Source organism: Kwoniella shivajii, chromosome 4, assembly GCF_035658355.1.
Source record: "Kwoniella shivajii chromosome 4, complete sequence".
Classification (NCBI taxonomy): Eukaryota; Fungi; Basidiomycota; class Tremellomycetes; order Tremellales; family Cryptococcaceae; genus Kwoniella; species Kwoniella shivajii.
Window position 1 is genome coordinate 116,102 of NC_085911.1, and position 23,018 is coordinate 139,119.

At 43.3% G+C, this 23,018-nt stretch overlaps 10 protein-coding genes across 10 annotated transcripts; 7 read left to right on the forward strand and 3 right to left on the reverse strand.

Moving 5' to 3' along the window:
• Positions 1-128: 128 nt before the first annotated feature.
• Positions 129-898, forward strand: IL334_003032 (uncharacterized protein; the record flags this gene model as incomplete). The annotated part of the gene is made up of 3 exons (XM_062934768.1): positions 129-386; positions 438-507; positions 591-898. 3 exons carry the CDS (start codon positions 129-131, stop codon positions 896-898), a joined length of 636 nt encoding a protein of 211 aa, XP_062790819.1.
• Positions 899-1,383: 485 nt separating this feature from the next.
• IL334_003033 (uncharacterized protein) lies at positions 1,384-4,161 on the forward strand (the record flags this gene model as incomplete). Its single annotated transcript, XM_062934769.1, has 12 exons — positions 1,384-1,395; positions 1,453-1,566; positions 1,647-1,729; positions 1,824-2,252; positions 2,329-2,553; positions 2,645-2,902; positions 2,969-3,061; positions 3,127-3,328; positions 3,392-3,405; positions 3,484-3,841; positions 3,941-3,990; positions 4,059-4,161. 12 exons carry the CDS (start codon positions 1,384-1,386, stop codon positions 4,159-4,161), a joined length of 1,941 nt encoding a protein of 646 aa, XP_062790820.1.
• Positions 4,162-4,759: 598 nt separating this feature from the next.
• On the forward strand, positions 4,760-7,355 carry IL334_003034 (uncharacterized protein; the record flags this gene model as incomplete). The annotated part of the gene is made up of 11 exons (XM_062934770.1): positions 4,760-4,799; positions 4,877-4,965; positions 5,027-5,135; positions 5,218-5,343; positions 5,450-5,719; positions 5,854-5,922; positions 6,102-6,616; positions 6,750-6,821; positions 6,915-6,989; positions 7,085-7,174; positions 7,302-7,355. 11 exons carry the CDS (start codon positions 4,760-4,762, stop codon positions 7,353-7,355), a joined length of 1,509 nt encoding a protein of 502 aa, XP_062790821.1.
• Positions 7,356-7,818: 463 nt separating this feature from the next.
• IL334_003035 (uncharacterized protein) lies at positions 7,819-10,292 on the reverse strand (the record flags this gene model as incomplete). The annotated part of the gene is made up of 10 exons (XM_062934771.1): positions 7,819-7,872; positions 7,932-7,993; positions 8,061-8,205; positions 8,290-8,503; positions 8,599-8,868; positions 8,930-9,032; positions 9,102-9,417; positions 9,519-9,926; positions 10,017-10,196; positions 10,284-10,292. 10 exons carry the CDS (start codon positions 10,290-10,292, stop codon positions 7,819-7,821), a joined length of 1,761 nt encoding a protein of 586 aa, XP_062790822.1.
• A 474-nt stretch (positions 10,293-10,766) lies between these two features.
• On the forward strand, positions 10,767-13,930 carry IL334_003036 (uncharacterized protein; the record flags this gene model as incomplete). The annotated part of the gene is made up of 9 exons (XM_062934772.1): positions 10,767-10,865; positions 10,938-11,160; positions 11,241-11,348; positions 11,415-11,787; positions 11,860-12,263; positions 12,326-12,534; positions 12,600-12,768; positions 12,859-13,160; positions 13,220-13,930. 9 exons carry the CDS (start codon positions 10,767-10,769, stop codon positions 13,928-13,930), a joined length of 2,598 nt encoding a protein of 865 aa, XP_062790823.1.
• A 250-nt stretch (positions 13,931-14,180) lies between these two features.
• On the reverse strand, positions 14,181-15,846 carry IL334_003037 (uncharacterized protein; the record flags this gene model as incomplete). The annotated part of the gene is made up of 6 exons (XM_062934773.1): positions 14,181-14,416; positions 14,503-14,851; positions 14,949-15,038; positions 15,152-15,223; positions 15,290-15,431; positions 15,563-15,846. The coding sequence occupies 6 exons, from the start codon at positions 15,844-15,846 to the stop codon at positions 14,181-14,183; spliced, it is 1,173 nt and encodes a 390-aa protein (XP_062790824.1).
• Positions 15,847-16,081: 235 nt separating this feature from the next.
• On the forward strand, positions 16,082-16,807 carry IL334_003038 (uncharacterized protein; the record flags this gene model as incomplete). Its single annotated transcript, XM_062934774.1, has 3 exons — positions 16,082-16,152; positions 16,368-16,497; positions 16,670-16,807. 3 exons carry the CDS (start codon positions 16,082-16,084, stop codon positions 16,805-16,807), a joined length of 339 nt encoding a protein of 112 aa, XP_062790825.1.
• A 976-nt stretch (positions 16,808-17,783) lies between these two features.
• Positions 17,784-19,118, forward strand: IL334_003039 (uncharacterized protein; the record flags this gene model as incomplete). The annotated part of the gene is made up of 4 exons (XM_062934775.1): positions 17,784-17,850; positions 17,944-18,582; positions 18,648-18,917; positions 18,997-19,118. The coding sequence occupies 4 exons, from the start codon at positions 17,784-17,786 to the stop codon at positions 19,116-19,118; spliced, it is 1,098 nt and encodes a 365-aa protein (XP_062790826.1).
• A 591-nt stretch (positions 19,119-19,709) lies between these two features.
• IL334_003040 (uncharacterized protein) lies at positions 19,710-22,242 on the forward strand (the record flags this gene model as incomplete). The annotated part of the gene is made up of 8 exons (XM_062934776.1): positions 19,710-19,982; positions 20,035-20,433; positions 20,497-21,120; positions 21,181-21,299; positions 21,351-21,381; positions 21,436-21,706; positions 21,758-22,046; positions 22,104-22,242. 8 exons carry the CDS (start codon positions 19,710-19,712, stop codon positions 22,240-22,242), a joined length of 2,145 nt encoding a protein of 714 aa, XP_062790827.1.
• Positions 22,243-22,267: 25 nt separating this feature from the next.
• IL334_003041 (uncharacterized protein) lies at positions 22,268-23,018 on the reverse strand (the record flags this gene model as incomplete). Its single annotated transcript, XM_062934777.1, has 2 exons — positions 22,268-22,761; positions 22,826-23,018. The coding sequence occupies 2 exons, from the start codon at positions 23,016-23,018 to the stop codon at positions 22,268-22,270; spliced, it is 687 nt and encodes a 228-aa protein (XP_062790828.1).

Genomic DNA, 23,018 nt, shown 5'->3' on the forward strand with positions numbered 1-23,018 from the left:
TAGTTAAAGATTATCGGAGCCGAGCCGGTTTCATCCACATTTTCCCTCACATCACGACCAAGACGTGTTTGAAACAATGTATCTTCCTACTTTCTCCATACTTCCAGGTCTTCTGACATCATTCCACTATGAGCTTACCTCATGAGCTAGATGATCGGATTCATCCTCCTTCCAAAGATGAGGATCCGACACAACTTTCTTTGATGCTGAGTGGGAAACCGTACTTGGCTTCAGACCCTTACATCTGCAGAATCCGTGATGACCAAGCGAGAAAAGTATGGGAAGTGAACCAAACAGTAGATATGGGACCACGTATGAAAGTCATGAGCGAACTGGTACGTATGGCCAAAGAGGTTTACATCGTACAGGGATTCTTCTGTGAATATGTGAGTGTACCGCTTTATTTCGTATCTGATGTTGCTGATTCGGTGATATAGGGATTCAACATAACTATAGGAGAAGACGTGTTCATAGGTGCTAATTGTACTTTCCTCGATGTCTGTCCAAGTGAGCCATTCCGTTCCGTTACATTCATGTTATTATACTATCTCCGCTCAGAGGACTTGCTGATCTAAACGTTCATTCTATAGTCAAGATAGGGACAAGAACGATGTTTGGGCCGAATGTACAAGTCCTCACTCCGTCGCATCCTATCAGTCCAGAAGAACGAAACGGTTTACAAGGTAGAGAATGGGCTATACCCGTTAGTATTGGAAATGACTGTTGGATAGGCGCAGGTGTCACTATCTGTCCAGGAGTGACAATCGGCGACGGTTGTACTGTAGGTGCAGCGACGGTAGTCACAAAGGACATTCCAAGTAGATCAGTGGTTGTTGGAAATCCAGGAAGAGTGATCAAGAAGATTAAGGAAGATGGTACGCTTGAAACTGTCAATTAGAAGTCAAAACATGATCATTTGGGCTGTATTATAAATGTATATATATATATATCACAAGTGCACAGGCAGCAGTAAGAAGCACGTTTCAAGCAGATTGAATACCGGTGTATACCATATGCATTTTCATGTCACAGTAAGTGAGTATGCTGGAGAGGGGATTGTATCGGTGCTACTCATGAGAACGTGAGAATGCATTGTTCGGAGTTACTATTTATAAAGGAGAGAGAGAGAGAGAGAAAATGAATGAGGATGAGGAGAAGGATGAGGATGAGAATGAGAATGACGTATAAAATCAATATCATAAACGGTGAGAAAAGGTCAGGGTTGCAACAACTCCACCCACGAATGTCTCTAACACATCTCACATCTCACATTCTACATTCTCTCAACTTCTACTTCTATCCTTTCGTGTTCACATCTTCATTTGTCCCATTTGTGTGTTTTAACGGTATACAGAAAAACAAAGAAAACAAACATCATACAATATGGCTGAAAACGTAAGCATCCCTCATCATGTCCGGGTCAAAGAAATGCTGAGTTGATGTCTGTTGTAGAAAGTACAAGATTGGGAATTCGAAAAGTTCCCCATCGATCTCAAACAATACAAACCTTTCCCTCTTGATCCTGTCAACGACAAGAAACTCACCAAAGAGCAAAAAGATGGATTGGTGAGTTGTTGTCTGCGTGACCTTCGGCAGTTCGAAAAAAAAGAAGGCTGATCGATCATCGTTGTTGGTATATTCGGTAGATCGCCAATATCTCTTTATTGAGAGATGTCGTAGTCTTCTTCACTGCTACTGGTGCTGCTAGAGGTCTCGCTGGGCACACTGGGTGAGTAGTGAATCGTTCTTTAAGTCACCTCTTTTCCATCCTCCTCAGACACTCTTCAAAGTGCAAACCACGCTAACTTGCCTTTATCCCATAGGGGTGCTTTCGACACTATCCCAGAAGTAGTCATCCTCCTCGCTTTCCTTGCTGGTGACAAAGATGGATCTAAATTTGTTGATATCCTCTTCGACGAAGCTGGGCACCGAGTCGCTACTCAATACCTCTTATCTGTACTAAACGGTCACATTCCCGTCGAACAATTACTCCATTACAGAGAAGCTTTCTCTCACCTTCCCGGACACCCAGAACTTGGCTTCACTCCTGGAGTCAGATTCTCCTCTGGAAGATTAGGACATATGTGGCCTTTAGTCAACGGTGTAGCTCTTGCCGATAAATCAAAAGCCGTCTTCATGCTTGGTTCAGATGGAAGTCAACAAGAAGGTGATGATGCAGAAGCTGCGAGATTAGCTGTTGCTCAAGGCTTGAATGTCAAACTTTTCATTGATGATAACGATGTCACCATCGCGTGAGTGACAAGCTACCTGTACTGAAACATATAGTATTGGTGAACTCGAATGATGTCGAAGCTGACCATTCCACAGTGGTCATCCATCTGAATACCTCAAGGGTTACACTGTAGCTAAGACTTTGGCTGGTCACGGTCTTAAAGTAGTTGAAGCCGATGGAGAGGATCTCGACTCACTCTACTCAGCTATCTGTGAGGTCATCAACCACAACGGTCCTGCTGCTACTGTCATTCATCGTCCCATGGCTCCAAAGATCAAGGGCATTGAAGGTAGTTCTCATGCTCATGACGCCATCAAGGTGTGAGTATACTCTCATTTACCTCTTTGTCGAATAACTTCACCACTTCGCGTAGAATCGTTGATTGACAGGCCTCTTATTTATCATGTTTAGCGAACCAGCAATTGATTACCTCGACCCTCGACACCCTAAATGTGCTAATATCTTGAGAGCTATCCAACCTACCAACTACTCAGAATTACTTCTTGGTAGTACCAAAGAGAAGGCTGCTTGCAGAGTTCAATTCGGAGAGGCTGTCTCTAACGTTCTCGACAAAACCTCAAAAGAAGAAAACAAGTCAAAAGTCGTTGTCATTGATTCAGATCTTGAAGGTTCAACTGGTCTGAATGTCATCCACAAGAAACACCCAGAGTGAGTCCCTATAACTGCCCAATGCACAGCGATATTTGAAAAGGCAGCTGAAATCCCTGCAAACAGAGTCTTCCTTTCATCTGGTATTATGGAGAGAGGAAACTTCTCTGCTGCTGCAGGATGGGGTGCATTCGGTGCCGACAGATTCGGTGTCTTCAGGTATGTTGGTTTCTCTTCACAAATGTCTGGAAGCGGAATTTGGGTGTTGATAATCCCTTGTGCAGTACTTTCTCTGCATTCTCCGAAATGATCATTTCCGAACTCACAATGGCTCGTCTCAATCACGCCAACGTCTTGACCCACTTCTCCCATTGGGGTGTGGACGAAATGGCTGATAACACTTGTCATTTCGGAATCAACAATTTCTTCTTGGATAATGGTCTCGATGATGCTTATGAGACAAGACTTTATTTCCCTGCTGATAGCGTGAGTCCGAAACTTGATTTTGAACAAGTGACTTAAGTTGACATGGGTATCTGTATCTCACAGGCTCAAATGGACGCGTAAGTTTACCACTACTATCTTACGCATAAAATCACATGCCATTCGGCGTCACACCGCTAATATTCTCCTCTTCACAGCGTCATCGACAAGGTCTTTTATGACAAAGGCCTTCGATTCGTCTTCTCCACTCGATCAAAAGTACCATGGATCCTCAAAGAAGATGGATCCCGATTCTTTGACGAGTCATACAAATTCGTTCCTGGAAAAGATGAAGTCATCCGTAAGGGTACTAAAGGATACGTTGTCGCATACGGTGAAATCCTCTTCAGGGCTCTCGATGCTGTTGATAGATTAAGACAAGAAGGTTTGGATATTGGTTTGATCAATAAATCTACTTTGAATGTTGTAGATGAAGATATCATCAAGGAAATTGGTTCAACTGAATTGGTACTCGTAGCTGAAAGTGCCAACCAAAAGACTGGTTTGGGAAGTAAAGTGAGTACATCGGATCCTGACCTACTGTCACTGCTCCAAGCGGCGTGATAGTGCATGCGCCGGAATTCAAGGACGCGTCGTTGATACATATGGACGTAGTTCGGTACCTGGTTGCTCGAGAGAGACCTTAGACCACGATACGGATACTTGTAAGTTTGCTTGTCTGTCTCCCAAATCTTACTTTGAACTTCGCTGATTTATTACTTGTGTTCACCAGAGGAACTAACAGAGAAGGATGTGGTGGACTTGGTGAACAAATCCCACACCAAGGTTTAGATTCTGCTGCTATCGCATTGAAAGTCAAGCAATTAATCAAGTAGATTTAATCAACGTGGGACAGGATCACGATCTGCTGAGGTACTAGTAATACGATAAATGACAGTACAGCGTGTTCATGCAGAAGTAGAGATTGTAGACCATGCTTTTACAGGATCACTTGAAATGAGATTGATTTCTGTTTATCGGCTTAACTCAATGTCGCTGTGAACTCAGAACGAAAACATGAGAAAAACGCCAAGCTAACCCGAAGATGTCCCCCTGAAGACTTTGAAAATGATAGTTGTCTAAGGAATGAGGGAGACTTTCCATGAATAAGCACTAGATACAAGGTGAGGGACGAGCTGAACATATGTCCCTGTTGTCCTCCTCAAGCCTGGCGTTATGGGTAACAATGAGCACTGTCTGTTGAGCGAGGGCGGAAGAGCAGAGCAAGTTGAATCCCGGAATGAGTTTCACGGCATAATCCCATTCGGAATCATACGAACATTATTATGAAACGAAAACAACCTTATTTACATTTCAAACATTTCATACCTTGTTGTTTTCACATCCCATATTCATATACTCGTATTGGTTACATCGAACATCGCAGTTCCAGCTAAGAAGGTCTCTTATACACGATAGGGACCTCTTACGGCGATGTACCGTCTACGATTGAATCGTCAACACATACTTATAGGTGAATGAACCGTTGACGGTTTTTGTTCTAGAGAATAGCCATCCACTGACCATTCTGTTGCTGTTGTGCTCATGTAGGTATTGGAACTCTATCATTTGTGTATATACTCCTAAGCTTGAGTGGATATACGACACAAAGTGGACTGCTTTCCTTCTTGTCCCTCTCAGTGAGTCCATCTTTTAGTGAATACTCTGTATAGTGCCATCGCTGATGTTCGTTCGATTCAGGGCGAAGGAAGGTGTAAGAGACCTACGAATGGATTGATATCAGAGCTCGTCGGTGGAGTTCCAGGATTCTTTGTTTTGGAGAATGTCTGGTTCAGGAATGAAACATTCTGTGAGTCTTCTCTCTTTTGACACTCGTTTGGTTCTGGAAGAAGACGAAAGACGAATATGGCTAACAAGTGACGAGATTGTAGATCTACATAATCCATCTCATGAATCCGTTCCTACAGAAAAACAATTATTGACAGGAAAAGTTAATCTTGTGATTGAACCTGAACCAATCCGATATCAACCTGATCATTGTTTCGATAAAACATCATGTGAGTTTCTACTGTGTTAGCATCTATCTGCGGTCGCAGCCAAGAAAGAGCAAGTAAAAGAATGAATTGCTTATCTCATCTTTTTTCTTTCCGTTTATCACAATAGTATTTCTGAATGAAGGTGCTGAACCTGGATGGAATGGTCTATGGCATTACTATCATTTCGCAGCGGAAAATATTTTAGGTGGATTCGCAGCTTTATCAACTACGGATTCATGGAAACAATCACAATCACAATCACAATCACAATCACAATCAAACGAGCTTGGATGGAATACCCCGGAATACCCAAGTAGATTATTGATTCCTTGGGAACCTGGATGGAAAGATGTTTGGGGAATGAACGAGATGGTTATTAAAGCTTTATTTGGTAAAAGTGAGTTTACGAATTCTGACCCAGGGAGAATAAAGTGCGCAGAGCAAGTAGACACAGTAGACACTGATCAGAATGAAATCTTCGCAACTGCTCTGGATGTCAGCATTGAGGCTGATATATCGATGTTCGTATAGATCTCGTGGACGCTAAGAAATGGTCAAAATTGACAGGGAGAGGTACAGAATGGATATTCTTCGATAAGAGTGAGTTTCATGGGCTTTACCAACCAACCTACGATCGATCATCCATTCACCTGTTTATAATTCCAAAGTCCAAAGTCCACTGCATTTCATCGTGTTGTGAACCTTCACACAACACCCTACTATGCTTATGCTCAGCTCAGCTGACCTCATATGTCATCCACCCCATATAAAAAAAATAGTAATACTAGTAGACAGATGGACGGCTCATCGTAATCATCCTGAATCCAATCAATGGAATAAAATGGCATTACCAATCTTCGAGAGTAAACCTAAACCATCACCTTCTTTCTTCAACGAAGCCAGAAGGAGGATGTTGATTTATCAAGGAATCAAAGATATGGAATTCTCCCACCTTCCACCTCCACCTCCGCCTCCGCCTCCGCCTGCACACTCACACGAATTCGAGTATGAAGATGAACGTGAGGATGCCTTTGAACATCAACAAGGACATGGGCATGGGCATGGACCTGGACCTGGACCTGAACCTGGATACCCATTCCACGAGAATGACCAAATCAATAAAATCGTTTATATAGATAGACAAAACACCACTCGAAAATTATATGATGAAGACCACGAATCATTAATGCAAGTTCTTAAAGATTTTGACAAGAGACCAAATGTAGAAATACTACATGTTTTATTGGAAAATTTAGATGGTAAAAATCAGATCAAAGCTGTCGCAGATGCTACTGTGAGATAAAAATCCCTTTTCATTGTCTCTGAACCCAACCATGAACAACCCTTCCTCTAATCATAGTTACGTTTTCATCGTTATCATATTGAGCTGACGAAATCGCCATTCACCCTGATGAATAATCGAATAGGTCATGATTGGAATCCATGGGAACGGATTGACTCATGAGATGTGGATGCCACAGGAATCGACATTGATAGAGGTACGTTATATCTTTGGTATGAAAATGAGGCGATCCTAGTCGCCTTTAGGTTAATGGGCCTTTTACTGATGCTCCCGTCGTCACACGAAACAGATCTTCCCTGTTGGAGCTTTCTTGAGGGATTATCAACTAGTCGCTGATGTCCTAGGACATAACTACGTTGCTATAGTAAGTACACTATCCCCCGACATTCATTCAAATTCCCCTCAAGTCCAGACACAATGTAACCCAGCTAATCATATGATAATCTTGATGTTTATTAGCGTAACGATACTGCATTATCAGCTGAAGAGTGTATAAAATTAGGTGCTGAACAAGAAGCTGGCAAGACGCATGATGGCACTCAAATACCCGTGAGTGAATCCCTCTTACCACCGGACCAAAAACATTCATCAGAAGAAACAGATAATCTCCGCTTGAAACGATTCGATCATGTGCAATGAAGAAATACTGATCAAAGCAAACCTTGCCATCCTGTAGCTCGACCCAGATGTCGTTCGTCAAGTCCTTAATACGATCTTGGATAATCAATGAGATTGACCGATAAATAACTTTTAATCAAGAGTGAATACCCAAGAAATTCAATGAGAAATCATAACAAAAATCGTACTCTGCATATAGCAAGCACTATTCATGCTACAGTCTACCACAAAACGCTCTCGGATCAAGTCTTTCACCCAATGCGATCAATCAACCTTTTCAGACACCGCACAGGTCGAGCCGAGTTCTACAAGACGACAAGTCAATTTCGAGGTTGATCCAAAACAGGACATTTGGGTCAATAGTTGATTTCACAATGTAATTTAACACAATGTACCATCTTCATAGAATCTAGATAGCGTTGGATTCTTGTATTTTGTTACACCAAATCAAAAACTGAATGCATTTTATATTTATAACAATCTCGTACAGATGTATAGCGGATCACCTTCTCATGACCTTTTCCTACTTGTCTTCTTTCTTTGATATCTCGTTCACCCTAAAATGTTAATCAAGTTTATCGGGTTCGGATTATACCAGCGTTGATAAGTTTTTGGATTTTACCAGCGATCTGTGATAATGATAAATTGAATCAGCGTTGACCCTTAAAATCTGAGAGTGATGACTTACCATGGGGTTCTTCATATGGTCTTGAAGAGCTTGAGGATTTTGTTGAGCGTCAGAGAGGATTTCTATGAATTGACACGGGAATGATTAGTTCAAATTCAGTGAGTAAATAAAAATAAATAATGTACTCACGTCTCATGATTGGGTCACCCATGATCTCTTGGACTGCAGGATCTCTCATTGCTCTCTCGTATGTCTCCTCATCGGTTTCGGTAGATCGTTGAGATTGGATTTGAGTCAAAATTCGAGTCAAGTTGCTCTCCAATTCTCTTGTGTGCTATGCACCAGGAGTTAGGGAAATCAGCATGAAAACAATTCCACGACGCTCATACAGCCGAAAGCAAGTAAACAGCCCACTCACCTTCTTCTCCACATCAGTCTCAGTAGCTAATTGTAAAGTCTCTAATGCCTTGTTGAACTCCTTCATAGCTTCTTGCACTAAAGCCTTTCTGATATAAGCTTTGATGAAAGTATTATCAATCTTAATAGCTTCTTCGGCGTCCTTGAGAGCCTCAGGAAGAGCCAAGAGCTTTTGATAACACGATGCTCGGTTATTATAAGCTCTGGGATCCGTGCTGTGATGTCGAATAATCAATCAATCAGCGCTGTTACGCTTCCATAGTAGACGACAAGGGCTGGTGAATCAGGCCCTGGAGGATATGATACTCACGGCAATCGCTTAATGGCTTCAGTGTAGTGTTTGACTGCTCCAGCGTAATCTCCGGCTTTGAACGATTCGTTACCTTCCGCTCTTGCGCTCTCAGCTTTTTCAGGATCGATGTAGGCTTGTCTATCAGACTCTGCTTTGGCCTTTTCGGCTTCTCTGAGCTTGGTAAGGATATCAGGTGTTCGGTGTTCAGTGAGTGATTTAGAGTAGAATTTGATAGCGTTTGCGAGATCACCGAGTTTGCTGTACGCGGATCCAATTCGACCAAAGGCTCTGCGAAAGACAGTGTCATCCACGTATATCCATCGATGTAAGAAGGAAGAGCTGAACTTACTTTGCGAAGATCTTGTAGTCCGCTCTTAGATCTCTACCTTCCTCAACGGCTTTTTCACACGTTTCGATACATTTCTCGTAATCTCCTTTCTCGAAGTATACCGCTGTAGTCAAACATCAATTGAGCGTACTTTTTTAATACAGGCAGGAAGGATTGTCTAATGTGGACTTACCAGAGAGATTGGTAAGGAAAGTGACATCTTTAGGATAAGTGTCCCAAGCTTTAGAGTACAATTCGATCGCTTCATCGAATTTTCGAGCTTTGTAGGAAGCGTTTCCTTGAGTCTTCAAATCGGCAGCTTGCTTCTTGGCGACTTCATCTGAGTCTTCTTCTTCCACTTCCATAGGTTCGTCCTTGACCTCAGGTGTAGGTTCAGGTTTTTTTTCGGCAGCAGGAGTAGGTTTAGAAGATGATGCTTGAGGTTGGGTAGGTGCAGGTTTGGTTCCAGGTGGCATCTCATTACTTCCTTCTGGTCTTTCCATTGCGTCCTACAATCACCAATTGTCCATCATCAGTATTTTCCATTTACATATCAGACTTGTACTGCGTTGTCAAATGTAAACGCAAGATTCGATGAAAGTCAACTCACAATATCGATACCCATCATGACACCTAGAACGGTCAACATTCTAGGATCACCCATCATAGCACCCATATCTTTTCCTCCTGAAGCTTGTAATCTAGCCACGGAAGATCTGAAACTTGGATCTTTCATGTGTTCTTTTGTCTTTGGATGATTCTCCAATTTAGTTATCATTGAAGGATCATTGAAGATTTTGCCTAATCCCATATCACCACCTGGACCGAAAGGTGACCCAGATTCATTCTCCATAACTCTCTTTACATCTGCCATACCTTTCTTCAATACATCGGAATTTGGATCAGATTGTAATCCCTCTTCATAAGCCATAACTGCTTCTGGGTATTGTCGAAGTCCATGAAGGGCTGCTCCTTTTCTAGCATATCCTTTAGAGAACGAAGGTAAGATTTCAATACACTAAAAGTGTTTCATGTCAGTCAGTTCCAGCCTTACCAATTCCAAATTACTGTGTCAGATTGTTTAGTGCAAAATCGGGTTTTTGCTCACTTTTTCAGCATCCTCTAGAGCTCCTTGATAATCTTTTTGACCGGCTTTTGAAGCAGATCTATTTGAGTATAAGACATGGTTCTGAGGGTCGATGGCAATGGCATCAGAATAGAGTTTGGCCGCTTGAGTGTAATCTTTGGCTGCGAATGCCTTGTTGGCTTCTGCTTTGATGGCGTTGGCCTGGAAGGGAAGATATCGTCAGCGAGTGACTCCCGCAGGAAGCGTACAGCGTGTTCGTTTTATGAGACCCAGGATTAATGGACTCACGTCTGACATGTTTTATCTATACTTGATCTGTCTGACTGATAGAGTTGAAGTTTGACGATAACAAGGGGAGAGTAGATGCAGTGAATCGCTGTGATATATATTATATATATATATGATTTGATTGATTGATTGATTCCCAATGGACTGTCGTCGAACAGTCGAGAAAAGTATATATTACCCCGCATTCATCAATTACCCCACACTCAGTGACGAAGGGATCAACCTTATCACTTTCCTTGAACCGGGGTGGAATAATATATCCACGTTACTGCATAAATTGGAAATGGCGCGACGCGTTACTCCCCCCTGAATTCCTCCTCTATTTTTCCATTTTACGCGTTTCTTTTCAACATTGTCATCCAAAAACTACTACTCTCCTCCCATCTCAATCATCATCTTCGTCTGCTACAATCCATCTGTAGAACAGCAGCAGCCCACTCAATCTTCCAGCTTGGACATACTACTCACTAGGACGAGAACGACATGGCAGATCTACCAAGCACGCAGGATTTGATGCCTATCCTCGCTGATGATCTCATGCGAGATAGAGCTCGTCAATTTGTAGAATTCTTGGATGATGATGTGAGTCTACTATTCACCGGAAACCTTGACATGGGTGTGAAGTCGTTGACGGATCTGATATGATATGTCCAGACACAAGCGAACTACAACTACCGAGAATCGATTAAAAGAATGTTGGATATGGAACAAGTTCGACTCATAGTCAATTTAGACGATTTACGAGATTACGATAGAGTTTACGCAGATGGTTTACTATTACAACCAACGTCATACTTACCGGCTTTGGATGCAGCTCTCATGCAGCTCGTACAGAGTCTACATGACCCTGTGAAACACAGAATTACCGGAAATGAATGTAAGTAACTGCCTTAATATCATGCTGTCCTGTCATATCGCAAGAGAGGTGTCGCTGACGATAATGACTAACGCGTATAGACTACGTTGGATTGAGAGGTTCATTCGGTCAACAACATTGCAACCCTCGAACATTGAGAAGTCATCAAATTGGAAAGATGGTCAGCTTAGAAGGTATCGTCACTCGATGTAAGCTACTCCGCCTTCAAAAACAAAATAAGCGATATGGCTGACATTCAAGTTCATCATATAAAGGTTCACTCGTACGACCTAAAATGCTCAAATCAATTCATTTTTGCCAACCTACTGGAAAATTCCACTCTAGATCATATCACGATGCGACCATCATTGCTCCTTCATCAACAATGACAGGTTCAACGACCGTTATCCCTCAAGATGATGGTGAAGGTCATCCACTGCTTATGGAATATGGTCTTTCAACTTTTAGAGATCATCAAACTATATCTATACAAGAAATGCCTGAACGTGCACCAGCGGGTCAATTGCCAAGAGGTGTAGAAGTGGTCTTGGCGGATGATCTAGTAGATTGCTGTAAACCAGGTGATCGAATACAGTTAGTTGGTGTGTATAAATCATCAGGTGGTGGTGCAGGTGCAAGAGGATTCCAGTGAGTAGTTTATTTCCCTGCTCCTGCGACTGTCAAGGAAATAATAGATGTGAAACTGACCCGTCATTTTAGGACATCTATCATAGCCAATAATATAATTTTACTATCATCAAAACAAGGTGGTGGAATCGCTCAAACACCACTTACAGATACCGATATTCGAAATATCAATAAATTGTCGAAACGGAAAAACATTTTCCAACTTTTGTCTCAATCACTCGCACCGTCCATCTTTGGCTCAGATTACATCAAATCCGCTATATTGCTTCTACTCCTCGGTGGTGAAGAGAAGAATCTGAAAAATGGTGCTCATATAAGAGGTGACATCAATATTCTCATGGTTGGTGATCCTTCCACAGCGAAATCGCAAATGCTTCGATTCGTTCTCAACACTGCTCCCTTGGCAATCGCCACTACAGGTAGAGGATCTTCAGGTGTTGGTTTGACTGCTGCGGTCACAACGGATAAAGATACTGGTCAGTTGAGGTCCTTGCAGTGTGTAAAGTGCACCATCAGCTGACATTGACATGAATACCAGGTGAAAGGCGTCTTGAAGCTGGTGCAATGGTATTGGCAGATAGAGGAGTAGTCTGTATTGATGAGTTTGACAAAATGTCAGAGGTGGATCGAGTAGCAATTCACGAAGTAATGGAACAACAAACAGTCACAATCGCCAAAGCCGGTATACACACTTCTCTCAATGCAAGATGTAGCGTAGTAGCTGCCGCAAATCCCATTTATGGACAGGTGAGCTGGCAGACATGCTGATCGACGAACGGATATCGAATCTCACCTTTTTTTCGCTCTTTCAGTACGACGTTCACAAAGATCCTCATCGAAATATCGCTCTTCCCGATTCCCTCTTATCCCGTTTCGATTTGTTGTTCGTTGTTACAGACGATACAGATGAACAAAGAGACAGAATGATCTCGGAGCATGTACTGAGGATGCATAGATACCTTCAACCTGGAGTCGAGGAAGGTGAGTCAGGATCATATGTTTGCCTCTTCGCGCCATGATTTGACTACCTGAAACCACAACTGATCGATTGTCTTTTGAATGGAATATTAGGTGCTCCAGCGATTGAAAACCTCTCGCAAAACCTTGATGTAGGAGGGGACGAAGCTGAATCACGTATAGTGGAAACTCCCGTTTTCGAGAAGTTCAACCCACTCCTTCATGGAGGAGTAACCACTTCTTCAGGCCGAGGCGCAAACAAGAAGAAGGAAGTCTTGAATATAGCCTTTGTAAAGAAATACATTCAGTATGCCAAGAACCGTTGTCATCCAACCCTGACCAAAGGTGCTGCAGATTGGATCGTCAGTGTTTATAGTGCGTTGAGAAACGATGATCTCGCTGGAAACCAGAAGAGGGTGAGTACTATATCTTGTACTGTGCTACGAAGGTACTAGCTAATTTACTTCTCTATCAGACATCGCCACTTACCGCTCGTACACTCGAGACACTCATTCGTCTTTCTACCGCACACGCCAAAGCTCGATTGTCGCCCTCCGTGGATGAGCGAGATGCTATGGTAGCAGAGGAGATCCTTCGATTCGCTCTGTTCAAGGAAGTTCTCAAACCCGAACGAAGAAAGCGAAGGAAGCTCAATGCTGGAGCATCCGTAGATGACTCAGATGAGGAAGATGAAGACGAAGAAGAAGGTGGCGAAGAGGAAGTCACCAGAGTGACAGCTTCACAAAGAGAAAGAGCACGGGAGAAGAATCGAAGAATGGAGGGTGGGCCTTCATTAAGAGGCAATACACCTGGTTTACCTGCTGTACCAGGCGTACCTGCGGATGAAGAAGATGATGTAGAAATGAGAGAAGCGGAAACATCTTTATTAGCTACTCCAGGTGGAAATGGTCATGGAGATGCAGGAGAAGAAAGCGAAGCTATTCAAGAAACAGATGCTGAAATATCACCTGCAAGATTAGATTTATTCCGAAATAAGTTATCAACAATATTCGAAAATCAATTAGATGCAGATGGAACTATAGAGATCACAGATCTGGTACCTAAAGTGAATGAAGGTTTGAATACAGATGAGTTATTCGGCAACAGAGAAGCCAGAACGGCAATCCAAAGAATGAGCGATAGGAACGAAGTCATGTTTGCTGATGGAACTGTATATAAAGTTTAGGAGCAGTTTAGAGGATTCGTTTTTGGTCTTTCCGCTTTCATTACGCCTACGTATTTTGTACCTTTGTAAATTTGATTTGCTGGATATTATAGTTTTTCTTCCAACAGTATAGTGGTTATTCGTCTTCATGGTAATATGAATGAATGAGTTTCAAGCACAATTATCTCTCCTTTGACACTTCTTCGATAGTAGGATACATTACATATACAGTATAGTACAAAATGACTATTCATATGATCGGAAAGCACCTCTAACCCCTCCATCCCACCCAATCTTTAACCATCTTTTCTCCACAGCCACCTTTTCCACCTAGATCCATATGTTCCCCTTGACAATGTTCCAATACCAGACCGCGCTTTTCATCCAAACTTCTCAATCCTATCCAATCTCCCAGATACATTGGCTGTTCATTCATTGGTATTATCTCGGATTTATTCGAGGGTGAGTAAGTCGAGAAATGGGATGATTGTGCTGGGGATACCGTTCCTTTTCGAGTTTACAAGTAGGTAGAATAAGTAGAAATCAGTTTATGCAAGTGAAATATCTGTGTTGAGATCAAGTTGAATACTTACGATCTTGATCGAACATTACAGCAATGAAATTATCCAATTTATCAACTCCATTCCCACTTCCATTTCTACCTTTTTGTTTGGTATCATCATCATCATCATCATCATCATCATCGTGATCTTGATCTTCACCTAAACCTTTTTCACCATTTAAATCCCTGATGAATTTATTTATTTTCCAAAATTCATCTAACCTTTCCGTGTCTCTGAAATAAGCAGCTTGGACAATATGTGATTGAGCATAGGAGGTGTATATACCTGATCGAGCTGCTCGAGCCGCTAAGATACAACTTAATGTCGGTGGTGTAGGACACGGTATTAATGCTGATATACCGAAATGAGGTGTGCCAAACTAGATAAACCCCACGTAAATCAAGGCGGTTAGTAAGTTAGTCAACACAGAGTAGTAGCTTTCGTTCCGAATTTTCTTCAAAGGAAGAACAACATACAGTAATCAGATTTTTGAGTGGTGGATTGTTACAGTACTGAGCATAAAACCTCATGAATAATCCACCTTGAGAAAACCCCATTCCGTCAAACTATACAGTTAGATGCAGTATATCAGCTTGAGATCTCATTATACATGAACAAAAGCAGAGTGTGTTCGCGGGAGCAGTGATGTTAGAAGATGGATTGACTAGGCCACACTCACGCCACCTTTCAATTCCGGTATAGTCTCAATCTGCTCACATCCTGCCCAACCTTGTTCTTCCGCATTTCCCCACTGTGATCACGCATCAATCCCATCAGCTTATATCCTGGTCGATACGAATGATGATGTGAAACATACGAATCCGGCTCTTCTCTCGTCATCCAGACTCCCATCTAAAGGTATCTGAATCGAATGTACGAATATACCAGGATGAATCGATTTTATATCTTCTATGAACGATGATATACCGGATGATAACGCTGTATCACCTAGTCCGTGCCTAAATATTTATACATATCTTGTCAACACCACTTCCATATCTGAGTGCCAAGACGACAATATGCAGGTTTTAACCTTTGACAGAGTGTATAGGTAAGAGAGAAAGTAAAGGAAATGCGATCGCAGACATACCATATGACCAGTGGTCTAGGTGTCTCCTCCTCTGCTAATACGAGTTGATTATCCCTAGTTGGTATGGCTTCGACACCAATGAAACTGCTCAGCACACTTAGTAGAGTCAAGAGGTATGTGGGTCTCATCGTATCACCTGTCCTATCCTCAACTAGTATTTGTAGAGTCGTTGATATGGTTGAATTGTAATCTAATCTAATCACATCGATCTCACCGATCTCAATCTCAAACGAAGGAACATTGATTATATGAATATATATATGGGATGTGGGGTCTCCATTCATTATCCCAAGACTGCCACACTGATTATAATCCCGCGGTGCATACTAAGTATGTATACAAGATGAGATAACCCCGTCGGTCTCGGCCACTTGACCCGTGTTTTCACTCAGAATCGTAATTGTTATTGATGATGTACATATATCATTACATTACATTCAACTGACATCCCATCAGCGAAGCCTCCAATAGCCATTATCCTCCTCGTCCAGACTTCACTCGCACAGCAATATAGACAAGATGGCCGCTCCTGCCGCAGCTCAAACCACCTCTAAATTCCAAGCGTTTGTTAACCATCCCGCTGGACCAAAGTGGGTACCTCTCTCACCATCATAAAGCCTTTGACCGAGACGAGAATGCTGATTGATCGTTTTTGACTTTTTTCCTTCCCCATTGCTGTCGCATCCTTTCACTTTTCTCCACAAACTCACCGTGTCTTCTCTTCCTTTCTGAACAATCCAATAATCAAAATGACCATTTGTTGAAATCTTTCGCCGCACCCCCCTTTTCACCCGACTCTCAACAGGACAATCTTCTTCTGGGCACCTATGGCAAAATGGGCACTTGTAGCAGCAGGTGTCAAGGATCTTTCAAGACCAGCTGATAAACTCTCTGTCAGTCAGAATGTCGCTTTAGCAGCTACTGGTTTCATCTGGGTGAGTTTACCTCTTTCACGGGAATATGTTTTTGTTTGGTGAGGGAAGAATATGGGCTTTCGGAGGTAATGGTCGCGGCATGAAAACGGGCAAACCAACACCTTCTAAGGCGAACTGTGCTCAAAAGATGTGGTTGAATTACACTAACGTGTTACTCAACACTTATCTATAGGTCCGATATTCATTCGTCATCACACCCGTTAATTATTCTTTGGCAGCAGTGAATTTCTTCGTTGGTTCAACAGGTCTTGCTCAACTTTACAGAATTTGGGATTTCAACAAGAACAAGCCAGCAGGTATCAAAGCTTAGGACATCAAACACATCATGAAATGGAAAAAGAATATGTTTGTGATAGATTGGTTTTCGCGAAGATCCGATCAGTCGGACTGATACTTGTTTTTGAACTCTACTTGAGAGCTTTTCAGACAGTTGTAATATACCCCTCGCGCGCTCACCTGATGGAATTGGATTGATTAGATGATCATGCAGTTCTGATATAGATAATCAACGCTTTCGAGTCCGGTCATTGAGAGCTCCCAATTCTTACGAGTTGTTTCTTGTCTGGATGAAAGTAGTATCTTCATTGGCGGACTTACTGATGCGATTGTTTTCTCATGTTCTCGGTGAAGGAAGTGAAACAGAGCTCGCTTACTTCCGTTGTCTTTGATAATCGGCGAGGCTGAGAGAATTTCAGCCTCGCCTCTCGACTCGGTCAGAACAGTCCAGACACGAGGGAACTGTCGAGAAATGACAGCATATCGATGTCCTTTCGGAGTGGGAGAGTCTGCTTTTCCGTACGAACAAAGGTAGTCGATGGAGTGGCGATGTTGAGTCTCCCGACTCGGTCAGAAGGATTGTGACATGTCTGAAAGAAGAAGCACAAACACGACGCTGGGTGAAATTCATCAAGCAGTCGAGGTAAACTTCAGCTTCTGTCTTTGATCAGACCGATCATTCTTGCGTTTCGCCTTCTCGTCTCGGTTGAGAATGACAATATCCTTGATGGCGGACAAAGAAAGATGTGACACTGAATGGTGATTTTCTCGGTCGTAGATAACGCTGAACATGCAGCGAAAGATCAGTAGTGGCAGATTCATGTGAACGGTTCCTTCTCGGTCCAGACAACCGAAGCTAAAGTCCGACGCCGTTTTCTTTGATCGATATATAAATGTTAGTGTGTAAAAGACTTACGATCTGTCTGCGGACTTGTCACTCATCCACAACTGCTATACTGACACATCTACTCTACCTGCAAAGATTTGACAGCAATACCAACTTATCAGGTATGGATGAAGCGAATATAACATTTGTTCCTGGTACTTTTGCCAGTACTTATATGAGTCCGGGTACCAGTGAGTTTTATAAAGAAGCATCTACTCTGACCAACTATCGACCATTTTGCATACCTGACAATTATCATCTGATTTTGATATATCATTTTTCAGCTAGGCATGGTAGAGGTGTATTGAACAAAATGACGGGAGAAATCATGGTCTCCATACCAGATAACGATGAGCTTAAATCTCTGTTCAATAAAGTTGATGAAGAAATCGAAATCGGAGTCACCAATGCAAGTGAAACCTTTAAAAAATATCGTTATGACTATCCTTACTCAACTCAACTTGCGAAACAACTCGTCAAAGAATGTGCAGATCAGGTTGATAGGGCAAGGGGCAAAAAGAGCCGTGGGAGAATCCGAACGGTTCCGACTGATACATCTCCAGTGCCGTTCTCTGGAGCCTCAAACTTCTTCCAGAATCCTGGTAGGGAAGCAAGAGCTAATCTGTCAAACCCGGCAAGATATAGCGAAATCCAATCACAAGGATCATCGTCCCACAGTCATCCGACTACCATACTTCACAATAGTCAAATCCAATTCCCAAATGTTCGGACCGATAATCCCTCAGTACCGTTCTCTGAAGTATCAAACTTCCATCAAATACCCGATGAGGAAGCAAGTGCGTTTCAGACACAGTATAATCGAATTCAAGAACAAGGACCATCTGCTCAGACTCAACCAACTATGATGACTATCGAGACTATCCAACCCTTAGGGACGTACAGGGAGACATACACTTATTGTAGTAAGATCCATTGAATGACCGATTTTTGCTGAACTTGGCTGATTTGTCGACATGTTCAATTATAGACAATCACGCTAGAGCATGGCTGGAAATGAGGGCAGAGGACATGGCTCGGTTCGATAAAGGATCACTGGAAACCTTTTCTCAAGGAGGAAAAGTGGGCAGCGCTAAGCTGGAGACTATTCTGGGAGAAACAAGTGCAGTTTTTGAAGATATCTCCCAACGCGATGCTGGAAGAGCTCAAGATCTAGCTCTTGAAGTCGTAAGTAGAGCTCTGGAAATGAGAGACCATTGGGACAAACTGCAGAATGAGCAATCCGCCACAAGTCAACTCGGTAAGCTGAGAATTCACTGTCATTCGTTGTTATACAATATGACTTGCTGCCAAGGGGCTGATCACCAGATCGGGGACAGGCTTCATTGTACCCCGTGCTTCTGCGAATTATACGACGGAGACTCAAAATCCCAGTGAATGCGAGCCTGGTGGAAATTACTGGGTTATCGACGATCAATTTCATCCCTCACGTCCTCGCTAAATACCCAAACAAGAAGCCCAGTATCACTGGTCGAGTCGGTCTTTGGCGATTGAAAATCACACTTTTCGCTGATATGTACCTTATACTCGCGACATGTTGTGGCAAGAGCACCCAATTCAGTGCGTTCGTTGGAATAATCCCTTAGTGAATTATGAATGATACGATCATGCATCATCGTAACTCAGTCTGACCCAACCGTTACTGGGCATTCCCCTTGTCAATGTCGGTAAAGCATAGAAGGAAAAGAATATGTTGAATATCAACTATTGAAGTCTTCGTTGTTGACTCTCATGTATTGCCATTCCGGCATATGGCCATTACAAAATGAGTGTAGTGTACATTAGGATTTAGCTTGTAATGATCATTAGGATTTCATTCGTAATTGGCGCTTAAAGTTTGGGATTTTTCAATGTTAGCTCCTGATTTTTCGCTTACACCCCCTTCGTTTCCACCGGTCACAGTCATTCAACACTCGATGTTTCGTGTTCATATGTACGCGATATCCTTGTCAACGCACCGAGCGCTGAGAATTTGAAACTGATCACAAGGACACATAAGCTTCAACCTCAGTGGTCCATTTAAAAGCCTATAATGTCACCTCCTGGCGCTATCCCCCCAACTCCCAACACCTTAGCAGCCCAACACACATCACCTCATCCATCTCGACGCAGCGGTAATTCACCATCCGAAAGTCCGGCTGAGAGCTCGAGACTCTCAAACGACGCGAGCGGCTCCCTTCTTTCGCCAGGGAGGAAGAGAAGAAAGGTCACCAGAAGCAAGCTGGGCTGCTTGACATGTCGAAGGAGGAGAAAACTTTGTGACATGAGTAAACCGAAGTGTGGTGCTTGTGATCGATTGAAGCTCGTAAGTGCCCTCAACTCAGGTCATTCATGAGGTGTGCTGATAGGTATAATAGGAATGTGCCTGGCCTCAAGAGGAGCTAGTGAGACAACCTCGAAGGATATCCCAACCTGCCGCGCCTTCTCCTTCTCTTTCAATCGTCGCCAACACTGTCCCAACAAATAATCTCTTCACCCAACACCAAGATCATACCCAACCTTTTCTGATGGGCTCAAATGATGTATCACGGACGTACCCAGTCACAGATACCATGGATGATTTTGTAGGGATCTTTGGGAATATCGGTAGTAGCGGTGGTAGTCAAGTGCCGAACCAGGTCAATGGGAATCACGACATAGGGACAGAGCTGCTCGGCACGAATTTTAGCAATCACCAATTCAATAATCATTCTACTTCGTCTGTAGATGACACTGGTCTGATAGACTGGCTAGCTGGAGGTGGTAATCTTGATGAAGTGAGTCTCTTTTGTCTGAGGGCCGTGGCCGGGTAAGATTAACCAATTGAGATGTTATTTTAGGCGACCCTTCAACTTTGGGCAGCTGATTGTCTTGCAGTGCCAACTACTCAAACATTCAATGCCTTCGATTCTCTTAACAGCGTACTTCTTCAGCCAAGCCCTCCTTCGGACCAGACCATAGACCCCAATAATGTAACCATGAATGGTGAAGCTGGGACATCAAGTAATCGTTTACGCTCGCGTCCAGCATCTCGTCGGCCATCTCGATCACCTTCTCATCGAAGTAGCGGAACTCCCCCAGGTAGCTCACACACAGCCGTCCTGAATTATTTCCATGAATCACTTGCTCGCTTGGTCTCGTGCACTGGTGAATCAGCCCCCAGTGCGTTCGAATCATTCACAAAACTCGCCAATATGACAGCCGGACGGGGACCAGCGGGACAAAGTCTACATCTCAGTATACTAGCTTGGGCTGCACGTCATATGGTCAATCGTGGATTAGCAAAGTACGAGGCTGTCAGTGAGAAGTTTAGTTTACAAGCAACGAGTCTCCTTGATACTCGCATGGAACAGTTATTCGATAAAAAGGGGAAAGAAAAGCCACCGGCAGATTCCGAAAATCAGGATAGAGATACAGAAAAAATGACACTACTGGCTGCTGCCCTCATGATAATGCAATTCAAGGTGAGTGAAAGACTATAAGCCGATGAAGCTGGGAATGCACTAACTTTGCACTTGTCACAGATTTGTCGAGGCGATGTGTGGGGATTTAGTACGTTGGTCCAACACTTGACACGTCTCGTCCCATTCGTTTTCAACAATCAAGTCCTTGAGCTACACCCAGATTCAATGCATACTTCATTGTGAGTTGATTACAATTACGTCCGCGGTACTTATGCTGATTTCCACGACAGCTTTGAAAATCTCCTCTACCATGACGTACTCGTGAGTATAGTCAACCTTTTTCCAAAGGTGCTGCGACTGATACACCATAACCAGGGATCCTTCATCTTTACTCGTGCGCCCATGATTCCCAAGTCTATTGCCCAGAAGTACAGTCGCGCAGGACTAGACACACTTCACACCCTTACCGGAGTCAGCCTTCCGCTCTTCTCGCGGATGCATCGTCTTGCGGAATTGATACGTCTAAGACGCTCGCGACAAGGCAAAGGTTGGAGTGACGAGCATCTCCTGGACGTGGTGAAACCTGCGCTCCAAATCGAGGCAGAGCTGAATGAGGAGAAGACGAGACTGGACGAGCTTGTTTTAGGTATGTCTCCATTTATGGTCGTAGAGCCGGCTTAGCTAATGAAGAGTGTAGCCAAGCCTCATATTCAAGCTCATCGATACCTTCACGAGGCGTTCAGAACCGCTTGTCTTCTGCAATTACGTTGTTTCGTCCTCTGCGAACCGCCCAGTTCCCTCAACATCCGTCTACTGGTTAGACAATGTCTCTCGCTCCTGGAAGCTATGTTTGATCAGAATCTTCCAGGACTTTGTTCGGCACATTGGGTCGTCTTTTTAGCCGCATTATGTTCCATCCGTGGTGGACAAGAAGAAGAGGAGCTAGATGATCGGCAGAGAAGTGATAGGATTTATGAAGATTTATAGTAAGTGTTGCGTTTGAACGGCTCGATATTCTCCTTCAGAGCTGATGACCTGGACAGCAATGAGTTCGGATTCCGGAATATCGAGAGGTCGCAAAAGATTGTACATGACTTCTGGAAGAACAACGCGGATGGATCTCAATTTGTGGATTGGCTGGACGTGGTAGAAGAAAATGACTGGGAGATTTTTGTTGTATAAACAGACAATGCATGAAAAGGAGCTACTATAGGCTACCCACAGTCTTAACTTCCCACTTTCCGCTTCCTAGTTGTACTGTATTTCCTTTCGACCATTCTTCTGACGTGTCTATAGGCAAACTTGGCAGCCATTCCTTTAGCATTTCCGTATTTGATCCAAACTGATAGACTCTTTTCCATTGTCCGTCTTCCACCCTATCCCTCCATGCCAAAAAACTCCCATCAGAAGTCTTGGCCAATCCCAAAGCATGTTCTCCCACTCTTCCCAAAAAGGCTTGAACTTTGGGCCCATCCACTTGTTCACTCTCATCTCTTTGGAGAACAAGGTATGGTGCCGAGGTAGGTAATTGCAGTCGACGCCAAGTCTCCACATATGGCTCATAGTCGTTAGTCTTGGGGTTAAACATCGTTCCAATCTCGGTGACATCTCCATTGGGAAGGGTCGCGAATGATCCTTGATCAGGCAAATCTGTTTCAGGTCGACTATCGATGATGTGATCCCATTTCAGTATGGGATTCTCTAGATGGTCCCTTACAATTCAGCCTATATTCATCTGCGATGAAAGAGGAAGAGGGGGACACACCTTTGGTAGATCCCTCAATTTCGCTAACATGAGCTACGGTGGACCAGTCGATACTGCCAGTGTCCGGCCCAGAGACGAATACTCTCAGATCAAGAGAATATCCATCAATGGTCATGACGAGGGTATCGGTATCCTCGATTGCATCAGCGCCGGACCAAGCTATTGAAACTCTGATTGATGCTCGAGCGGCCAT